The sequence below is a fragment of the Brachyhypopomus gauderio genome, chromosome 10 (genome assembly GCF_052324685.1).
Source record: "Brachyhypopomus gauderio isolate BG-103 chromosome 10, BGAUD_0.2, whole genome shotgun sequence".
NCBI classification, from domain to species: Eukaryota; Metazoa; Chordata; class Actinopteri; order Gymnotiformes; family Hypopomidae; genus Brachyhypopomus; species Brachyhypopomus gauderio.
The window spans coordinates 11,848,890-11,860,012 of NC_135220.1; the positions used below are offsets into that span (position 1 = coordinate 11,848,890).

Below are 11,123 nucleotides of genomic sequence, written 5' to 3' on the forward strand. Positions count from 1 at the left end.
AACATTATTCCATCCATTAGCTAGAGCAGAAACTCAGTGCAAAAACGCAGAGAATGCTGAAACCGCGCAGCACATCAAACCTTCACATAGCAGTAGTAGTGTCCGGCGTGGCAGCTAAACCCGGAGTGGACCAGCACAGCGTACAGGCCGTAGAGCTGTGGCTCTCCGTGGGACTGCGACATGAACGGACGCATGTCCAGATACTCTGGATACCTCACGTCCTGCACAGGGGGACAGAGAACAGTTGTGCAACGGCATAGATCACGTGAAACGACTAAGGAAAGTGTACAACAGTGCGGCAGAATTAAGTACGGTGGTCAAACCTTTGCAATTTTGCCTCCGTAGAAGTCAAAGCGCTTTAGAGTAATGGTGAGCACATTCGAGCTACGGTGGACGGTAAATCTTTTTGAGGCATGAACCATTTTGTTACATCTACAAACACTACCAAATTCACAATGAGGACAGAAAAGATAATAGGCAACACAGACCACAGTAAATTCACCACTAGTGGTCCCATGACAACAAATAGAGCTTGGTTTATCTCCAGAGATAAACCGGTGTGCCTCATACTTATCCAAGATAGTCTTGCCGTGTGTTAAGGGACAGAAGTAAACAGCACCTTTATCCCTCTTATCCATTGGTTTCAAAGCACTCTGTAGTACGTGGCCGAAGACGGCTTTTTGAGTTTTATGTGAAAATATTTTGAAAATGAGGCTGGCAGTTTGTATCCGCCTTCCTGAGTCTAAAGTTACTGGTCATGCTACTTTTGGAAAACACACATGGTTACCCTGTTGGACGGCATGGTGGAGCAGATCTGAGCTGGGACACTTACTTGGTGCACTTGTAGGCATTGTCTCCATCAAGCTGCTCAGGCTTAACAAACTGCTCAAGAGCTTTGGTGATGGTTGGAGCAGTCTACAAAACACATGTAAACACGCTTAGGCACAGACACAGGGCTAAAGAAAATCTTGTCAAACTGATCCTATGATGCTTTACATCTCAGACACCAGTTTGGGACAAGCAATTATCAATTCACTAAGTAATCATTAATTCACTAAGACAGCAACTCTCACTACGAGACTAAATTGTAAGCCAGACATGCCATGATTAGCAGACCTAATTAATAATCTAAACAAATGTCCACCTCACACATGTACACACACACACGCACACACACTTTAACAAACTGATAGAATCAATTTCAAAGCCCAGATCATTTCTAGGCACATCTTTATAAAAGATACAACAAAGTGACTAATGGCTACCTCAATGTCCAGTGCAATGTCCAAATACTGATCAAACGTATCAGATACTCCATTGCAATTCAAACACTCCACTGTGAAATCAGAAAGAATATAATCAATTTAACTGATCAAAAACATCTCAAATAGCATTGCCAGTCATACACATTGAACACTTATGAAATAAATAACTTATAGTAACGTTTTACAGTAAATACCATTTTACCATTTGATGTTCACAAATTGGAATGAAGTATGACTGACAAACTCACATCTTGATCTCAGGTAACCTCCAAATATCTGATGGATCAGAGTGGTCGCCTGTGTTTGCCTGTCCAGTCTGATTAAATAAAAACATCAGACAAGGCTGTTTTTTGACAGGCCGCTCTTCACATGGATCCTCCCTGTCCGACAGGCTACGCTTTTGTGCCTGGGGCCGTGGGGCAGGGCTGGCGGGGCGTGGTGCTTTAGCCCGCTTGTGTCCCGAGCTGTGGAAGAGGGGACCATCCATCCCACCTTTCCCGTCGGATGCCTTGGCACCAGGGTAAGACTTCCCTGTGCCATTATCCAAGGCTCCGCCTTCCTGGTCGGACTCGTCGGATGACTCTTGGCCATACGGAACCAGGAAAGTTGCTTTATTGTGAGCGGCGGCGCCACCGTTCACCTGCACAGGCCGTCTGAGGTCTGAGGTAGACTATGGTGCGCTGGAGGAAGAGGACGAGGGCAGTGGGCGCAGGTGGGATGCGGCAGCCAAAGAACTGCAGGGGCTGGGCTGGCTCTTCGGGACACTGCTGCCAGGCTTTGAGCCACCTTGGTCCTCCTTCATGGGAGAGTTATTCTGCAAAGTGAACAGCAGTCAGTTATGGGAAATCTGAATATCAGGAACAGAAAGTAAGAGTTTAACAGTGTAAACAAACAAAACACAGTCCTCTCAATTATACTAGTGAACAATAACAACCAGTTCCCAGTCAGATGTCCTGGCATGGTGCAGTAGTGTGGTGATACCTTTGCCATGTGAGGAGGAAGCTGTGGACTGATGATGGAGGTGGAGGTGAACTGAGGCCCGTTCACCTTGGCCGTGCTGACCGGGCGAGGGGAGCAATGACCGGGACCACGGGTCACAGAGTTACAGTCAATAAAAGTGTATAAAATGCCTTTCTAAATATTCCACTATTCAAAAATCTGGAGCTGGTTTGTAATGGATAATTGAAACTTGGAAAGAAAGTTGACCGTTATGCACCTGAGTGACGTTAAGTTGGTAATAGACCTCAGTAGTAGGTCGCTTGGCGCTGGGTGAAGACCCGTCTGGGTCGGAGCTGAGGCGGTGCACACACTTCCGCTCCTCACGCGCTCGTCTGCCTTCTCTAGAGCCTGGCGCACCAGACAGAGATGCCACCGCATCTTCCCTGCAGTCATCGCCGTTGGGCACAAAGGCGTCCGCGGTTGCCACGGGCCTCTCTAAAGCCACGTGCCCTTCGCCCCCCTGTGAGTAGAGGTCGTGGTTGGCCTCTGGGGGCGCCGTGGTGCCTTTCGTCACATGGGTGTCGTGGCAGTAGATGGGCTCCTCAGCCGAGGCCATCTGGGTGCAAGGTTGGCTTAGCTGGCGTCTCGGGGGCTGAATGGGGCTTGTGCGGAGGCGGGGACAGCGGGGGTAGCGACATGCTGAGTGAGAGGCTCGGACATCGCTTTTGTCTGTCCAGAAGAAGGCGAAGGAGGGAGCGAGGCATCAGAGCACCGTCTACTGACTCTGGTAATAGTCCTCAGTAGTAGGTCGCTTGGCGCTGGGTGAAGACCCGTCTGGGTCGGAGCTGAGGTGGCGCTTACGTTTGTCTAAGCTGTGGCCAGAGCGACACTCCATACGAGGCTCCTCCTCCAAGTTGTGCCTCCTCCTCTTCTTTTTCTTCTCTGATGGGTCCCTCTCAGAACTCCTGCAGATTGAAAAGGATTTTGCTTAAGGAAACTGTAGTACACTTTCTGGCTTATGGTTGCTAGATTTTCTACAACAGTAACAGTTCCGTTTGCTGACCCCTCCTGGTCACACACAGTATAGCAATGGCCGTTCTCATGCAACATAAATAGCTCCTTACCTCCGCTTGTCCTTGTTCTTCTTCTTGGATTTCTTGTGTTTTTTGATAGGCCGCTCTTCACATGGCTCCTCCCTGTCCGACAGGCTACGCTTTTGTGCCTGGGGCCGCGGGGCAGGGCTGGCGGGGCGTGGTGCTTTAGCCCGCTTGTGTCTCGAGTCTTTCTTCCCAACATAGTACTCAAATGAGCGAGGGAAGTCACCTTGACCATTCTCCACATCCCGGTCTCGTTCGTCCTTGCTGCTGTGATGGCGCCGGTGGTGGTAGTGGTCTCGGCGGTGGTGGGTGTGCCCGTCTCGGTGCCGATCTCCCTCTCGCTCTCCAGAGATCCTCTCTCGACTGGCCGAGCGATCCTTATCAGTATGGTGGTCTCTGTTGGGACGATGGCGATGGCGATGGCGATGGCGGTGCCCGTAGCGCTCCCGACTCCGGGTTTCCCGCTCTTGATAATGTCCCTGCCTGGATCTGCCTCGCTCCTTCAGGGTGGAGGAAAGGTGTGGCTGCTCAGAGTCTTTATCACACTTCCGCTCCTTATGCGCTCGTCTGCCTTCACTAGAGCCTGGCGCACCAGACAGAGATGCTGCCACATCTTCCCTGCGGTCAAGCAGGGAAGCTGCTCTATTGTGAGCGGTGGTGCCACCGTTCACCTGCACAGGCCGTCTGAGGTCTGAGGTCGGGGATGCGGCAGCCGAAGAACTGCAGGGGCTGGGCTGGCTCTTCGGGACGCTGCTGCCAGGCTTTGAGCCACCTTGGTCCTCCTTCATGGGAGAGTTATTCTGCAAAGTGAACAGCGGTCAGTTATGGGAAATCTGAATATAAGGAACAGAAAGTAAGAGTTTAACAGTGTAAACAAACAAAACACAGTCCTCTCAATTATACTAGTGAACAATAACAACCAGTTCCCAGTCAGATTTCCTGGCATGGTGCAGTAGTGTGGTGATACCTTTGCCATGTGAGGAGGAAGCTGTGGACTGATGATGGAGGTGGAGGTGAACTGAGGCCCGTTCACCTTGGCCGTGCTGACCGGGCGAGGGGAGCAATGACCGGGACCACGGGTCACAGAGTTACAGTCAATAAAAGTGTATAAAATGCCTTTCTAAATATTCCACTATTCAAAAATCTGGAGCTGGTTTAAACATTAAGTTGAACTTACCGGATGTAGAACAGTAAATATGCTTGTTGATTCAGCACTGATTGTATGTCGCTTACAGTTACTGATGCGTCGTTCATCTTATACCACTGCCCATTACCAGACTGAAATAAAAACATTATTCCATCCATTAGCTAGAGCAGAAACTCAGTGCAAAAACGCAGAGAATGCTGAAACCGCGCAGCACATCAAACCTTCACATAGCAGTAGTAGTGTCCAGCGTGGCAGCTAAACCCGGAGTGGACCAGCACAGCGTACAGGCCGTAGAGCTGTGGCTCTCCGTGGGACTGCGACATGAACGGACGCATGTCCAGATACTCTGGATACCTCACGTCCTGCACAGGGGGACAGAGAACAGTTGTGCAATGGCATAGATCACGTGAAACGACTAAGGAAAGTGTACAACAGTGCGGCAGAATTAAGTACGGTGGTCAAACCTTTGCAATTTTGCCTCCGTAGAAGTCGAAGCGCTTTAGAGTAATGGTGAGCACATTCGAGCTACGGTGGACGGTAAATCTTTTCGAGGCATGAACCATTTTGTTACATCTACAAACACAACCAAATTCACAATGAGGACAGAAAAGATAATAGGCAACACAGACCACAGTAAATTCACCACTAGTGGTCCCATGACAACAAATAGAGCTTGGTTTATCTCCAGAGATAAACCGGTGTGCCTCATACTTATCCAAGATAGTCTTGCCGTGTGTTAAGGGACAGAAGTAAAGAGCACCTTTATCCCTCTTATCCATTGGTTTCAAAGCACTCTGTAGTACGTGGCCGAAGACGGCTTTTTGAGTTTTATGTGAAAATATTTTGAAAATGAGGCTGGCAGTTTGTATCCGCCTTCCTGAGTCTAAAGTTACTGGTCATGCTACTTTTGGAAAAAACACATGGTTACCCTGTTGGACGGCATGGTGGAGCAGATCTGAGCTGGGACACTTACTTGGTGCACTTGTAGGCATTGTCTCCATCAAGCTGCTCAGGCTTAACAAACTGCTCAAGAGCTTTGGTGATGGTTGGAGCAGTCTACAAAACACATGTAAACACGCTTAGGCACAGACACAGGGCTAAAGAAAATCTTGTCAAACTGATCCTATGATGCTTTACATCTCAGACACCAGTTTGGGACAAGCAATTATCAATTCACTAAGTAATCATTAATTCACTAAGACAGCAACTCTCACTACGAGACTAAATTGTAAGCCAGACATGCCATGATTAGCAGACCTAATTAATAATCTAAACAAATGTCCACCTCACACATGTACACACACACGCACACACACTTTAACAAACTGATAGAATCAATTTCAAAGCCCAGATCATTTCTAGGCACATCTTTATAAAAGATACAACAAAGTGACTAATGGCTACCTCAATGTCCAGTGCAATGTCCAAATACTGATCAAACGTATCAGATACTCCATTGCAATTCAAACACTCCACTGTGAAATCAGAAAGAATATAATCAATTTAACTGATCAAAAACATCTCAAATAGCATTGCCAGTCATACACATTGAACACTTATGAAATAAATAACTTATAGTAACGTTTTACAGTAAATACCATTTTACCATTTGATGTTCACAAATTGGAATGAAGTATGACTGACAAACTCACATCTTGATCTCAGGTAACCTCCAAATATCTGATGGATCAGAGTGGTTGCCTGTGTTTGCCTGTCCAGTCTGATTAAATAAAAACATCAGACAAGGCAGAAAATGTAATTTATTCAGATAGAAACTAAAACAAGAAATTAAAAAGAGAATATAAACAAACATGCAATTGTAAGAGTACAGCCTTTAAGTGTATCTAAACGGCTTTCTGAATAACGCTTTCTAAAAGCACAAAGCAGAACAGAAATGAGGTCTGACGTGAAAAATGCCAGAAACTAGAACGACGCAGCGATTCCCTGATGGATTCATCTCCACACGTAACTGGAAAAGTCAAACGCTTCATTCTGAATGTAGGCTGCTGGCTGGCCAGTAGTGGAGAGATGTTGAGAAGCAGCAGCTGGCACCGCATCAAAGCAACTTGGGAGAGAGCGCACAGCCCACATACAGAGCGCTGGTGGACTAACGTGTTAGCCACACATAAACAAGCTGTCGACTGTGGTATGGAAGAGAGGGGTGAGAGTAAACCACCCTGTATGCCTGTGCAGTTTCTGCACAAATGCAGGACTACTTCTATTTTCTTAGACCAACCTGGCCTCATTTAGATACAGGACAATCTTAATAACTGGTGGATACATCAGCAATTTTCTTCACACCGGTATCAAGCACCAGTCTCCGCTCTTTTTTCAGTCAGTGAAATGGAAAGCACAAAAAACGCCAAAAAAGGACCCTTGGATCCATGTATTTACTCTCCAAATAATATTAATAATAATAATAATAATAATAATAATAATAATAATAATAATAATACACCTGACTAACAGCCACAGCTGCACCTGCTAGAAGTAACATTTTTAAATATCTGTCTGCAAGAAGAGTCAAGTAACAATTCTGCGACCCACAGATATCCAACAAACATGCTAAGAAATAGATGAATGCTAAAATTTCAATAATTTAGCAACTTGAGCAATGATATAGGGTGTGGTCCAAGTAAACATACGTGCTCCAAAACAGGCAGGACTCTTGCATAGTGTCCACTGTGTACCGCAAGAACTCATGAGCGTCTTCTTGACTCCCAAAACAGAAATGACTTGCAATACCTTTGTAAAAGAAAAGGAGATGGACCACAATTAGAAATGTTCATATTTAATGGTGCTCAAAGGAATATGATGTTGCTTTTGTCCATCACCATTTGCATACTCACATTTTAGTTCATTCAGCACACTGATGGGTTTAATGACTTTTCCTGAATTGGCAAACACCTGGGTGATGTGATTCTCCATGATGCACATCATGCAAAATCCAGGTTCATGACCTTCGGGGGGAAAAGAGGACTCAGAATTAAGGCATATTAAATATACAGATGGTATCACTAAATACCAGTAGGTAATCTTGAAAGTTAATAAGCAGTTAATAAGCAGGTAATTAACAAAGCCATGTTTCCAACCAAATGTTTTCTATGTATATCAATTAGAAAACCTTTACGGAAGCAAATAACATTGACAAACTCACAATAATGTTAAATAGTTTGTACAAAGGACAACTGCACCCCTTGGTTGATAAAGACTTCATTCAACAGATGGGAAAACATACAATAAACCCAAAACATCATAGCAAATGTTCATCAGATCTGCGTTTTGTCTTACAGCATTACATAGAAACTCTGAACACATTGTGAAATTAAGGACTGTGTGTAGATCATCCTGAGATGATCGAGATACTGAATGAACTGTTGCAGCCAATGGGAAGAAGCACACTCTGCTCCCAACAAAGACACCTGCTGGTTCATGCAAAACAGAGGCCTGCTGACACCTCTGTTAACACCTTTTATTGAACAGCCCTAAATATCGTCTCATACCAGTGGACACTCCATTCTTTACCCAACATTGGTCTAGACAACCAAGCTTAATTTCTGCTCCTCTCTTGTGATATTAGAAATGTTAGACAATTTACTCTTGTTCAACTTGCAGTCAGCTCAAATAAGGCTGATTACATAATGATGCAAGAACTAAAACAGGCTACGTTGGATATGTTAAATACTTTAGAACCAAGATGTGTGGCAGCAGGAGAAGGATGGGGAGTGACTCACATGTTCTGGAATGCTCTCTGGACAGCATGTAGTTGGCGAGAGGAGCAGTGTAGGAGAGACACTGAAGGGCAGAGTTTAAAAAACACGTGTTGCCCAGGTTCTCTAGACCTGCTCCAATACGATGGACCTGGTTCCAATTTAAACAGAGGCGTTCTGCTGGGAACAGGACCATCTGGGGTAGAGGGATGCCATCGCCACTGGCAAGCACCACTACATGGACAAACAGAGGCATTCATTACGGCTTTCGTACAGCAACACGGTTGCTTCAGAAATGCTTGCAGGACACAGAACCGGTGCATCCCTGGAACATGGAGTAAACGGTAAAGTACTCACCAGTTTCCTTGGGCTTATCTTCTCCATGGTCACTATTCATTCCTGCCAGATATAATCAGATCGTTGAAGTTAGATGCACTTTTCAAGAACTCACCTGTGGTAATTGCTCAGAATGACACAAACAGAACATACATGCTGGCTGGGGGGGTGGGGGGGGGTCACATTGTTACTACTACTACTTGAGGTCTACTGCCTCAAGCTTGTACGATAACCTGTTTTGTTACTCAAAATCAAACAGTAAAATGCCTTCAAATTGGATACTCCAACCATTTTTTGGTACAGTTCACTGTTGAGAAATTAGTTACAGGTACATGCAGACATGGACGTAATTTTGTAATAAAAAGTGGGGGGGGGGGACATGGATTCGACGCTATTTAAATATTTGGTTTTAACCGTAAAAACTGGGGGGGACCAAAACTGGCTTTTGAAAAAGTGGGGGTGACATGTCCCCCCCCCCTCCCCCCCCCAAATTACGTCCGTGCATGCAGATACACAGGGTTGCCAACTCTCACGCATTGAGCGTGAGACACACGCATTTGACTGTCTTCACACGCTCTCACGCCACACTTCCGATTTCTCACGCAGTGGGTGGGTGGGGGGGTTGCGAACGTAAGTTGTCACCGGCCGGGGTGTAAAATGGACACAAATTAAGTATTATATCGCGATCGATCGCCAGTGGTTGGCACCAGAGCGAACTAGTAACTCATTGAATCATAGATGTGAATCAGAGGTAAATAAACTAGATTTTTTTTCCGGCTTGAGAAATCGGATGTGTGTCTCACGCTCAATGCGTCAAATGCGTGTGTCATTTGGCAACCCTGTTTAAAATGCAAAAAACCAACCCAGGGCACAGAGGAAGCATGAGTGTGTACTGTTAAGATCATCAGGTCTATAAGAAAAAAAATAGAGATAAAAGCTATCACAAATAATTAAATACAATTGATTTAAATAGAACAAAAATTCAATAATGAAATGTTAGAAATAAATTTATAGAGGAAAACACATTATTAAATTTTAAATTAAATGTAGACATTTAAATAAAACGTTTGACATAAAAGATATAAAGTGCATCAAATCAAAGCTACAGAATAGCTGTGCTTTTCACCTGAGAGCTAAAACAGCTGAATAAATCTGTAAGGCATGGGAGCACATTTTTTCTGTTTCTGAAAGTGACTATAATCTGTGCAGATCTCATGACTTCAAGAAGTTTATTCCTCTTATATTCCTTTATTCTTATTGTAAGTGATTATGAACAAGTGATTATAAGAAGGGCTATGGTGCCATGTGATGTCATTAGAATGTGGGGAGAATGCTTAAGAATTTGATGATGTTTCTTTTTAAAAATGTTTATTTGTATTTGCATTTTCCATGGCAACATGGAGAATGTTAACATGGTGGGATTTATGAAAATTGTGCTGAGTCAAAGAAATAACCCATGCTCCATTAATTATAATAATCAAAATGTCCTGTACACATGAAATAAAGAGCTTGAAAGTCACCAGTAGAATACATATATATATATATAGGTTATTTTTCTAAACCTTAGAAAACTACATACATGTGTATATTACATTTTTATTATAAATAAGCCTATGGAAATCAATACTCATAAGCAATGTTCACTAAATGTACTGTCTTATATAGAAGTATACAGGGTTGCCAACTTTTGAAGATCGCTTGGAGTGAGATTTGAACCTGGAGGAGGTGGCGAGTGTAAATTGGTGGCGAACGTAAGTCGTCGACGGGGGGTGAACATAAAATGGACACAAATTAAGTGTTATATCGCGATCTATCGATAAAATGGACACAAATTAAGTATTATATCGATCGCCGGTGGTTGGCGCCAGAGCGAACTAGTAACTAATTGAATCAGAGATGTAGATCAGAGATAAATAAACTGGATTTTTTTTTTCGCCGTGAGATATCGCAAGTGTGGCGTGAGAGCGTGTGAAGACGGTCAAATGCGTGTGTCTCACGCTCAATGCGTGAGAGTTGGCAACCCTGAGTATAAAGTTATGTACAGTATATGAACATTTTTTTCTCACCATGAGTGGTAAAATCTGGCGTGTCCATGACGTGGTTCTGTTCCTGCCCAGGCAGGTCAGTTATCAGAGGGTAAAAACTCATTCTCAAAGTGAAGATTAGAAAATCGCATTAGATTGTAAATCGCAGAGCAAAATCTCATACGACCGGTTTTGAGCTTTTCAGCATCGAAACTGAAATCCAAACATTCCACCTTCCCAACCATTCTAAACCAAACATTCTAAGTGGCTTAGCACGCGCGATGTCACGACTTCCAAATGTTTTAACCAAAACACCAAATCAGCCAGGCTGCTACAATAACCTGATGAATATGGAGCATAAATATTTGAATCTGAATTTTGTATATTTGTATTATATTTACATTACATTTAATAAACTTGAAATATTTAATGGCGTAATTCATACATTTGAATTTTAACAATGCTTTTTTATGTTTTGAACTTGCGAGATGGTGAAATTTGCTGTTGGAAAAAAATAAATTTCAATATTACAACTTGCATTTTTCACATGAAAAAATGTAGATCCTTAAATTCAAATCGCTATGATTCAAAACTCAGAAATACAG

At 43.9% G+C, this 11,123-nt stretch overlaps 1 protein-coding gene and 1 long non-coding RNA gene across 2 annotated transcripts; both read right to left on the reverse strand.

Annotated features, from left to right (window-relative positions):
• Positions 1-86: 86 nt before the first annotated feature.
• On the reverse strand, positions 87-1,701 carry LOC143524894 (uncharacterized). Its single transcript, XR_013133504.1, has 4 exons — positions 1,514-1,701; positions 1,266-1,336; positions 833-915; positions 87-221 (listed from the first exon to the last, which is right to left on the reverse strand). It is a non-coding gene; the product is annotated as an uncharacterized LOC143524894 (long non-coding RNA).
• A 234-nt stretch (positions 1,702-1,935) lies between these two features.
• Positions 1,936-10,745, reverse strand: LOC143526166 (uncharacterized). The gene is made up of 16 exons (XM_077020816.1): positions 10,561-10,745; positions 8,516-8,557; positions 8,183-8,392; positions 7,298-7,408; positions 7,094-7,193; positions 6,101-6,168; positions 5,853-5,923; positions 5,422-5,504; positions 4,913-5,021; positions 4,670-4,810; positions 4,479-4,579; positions 4,269-4,344; positions 3,329-4,101; positions 2,988-3,169; positions 2,482-2,903; positions 1,936-2,079 (listed from the first exon to the last, which is right to left on the reverse strand). The coding sequence occupies exons 1-16, from the start codon at positions 10,640-10,642 to the stop codon at positions 1,936-1,938; spliced, it is 2,715 nt and encodes a 904-aa protein (XP_076876931.1). The 5' UTR covers positions 10,643-10,745.
• Positions 10,746-11,123: the final 378 nt, after the last annotated feature.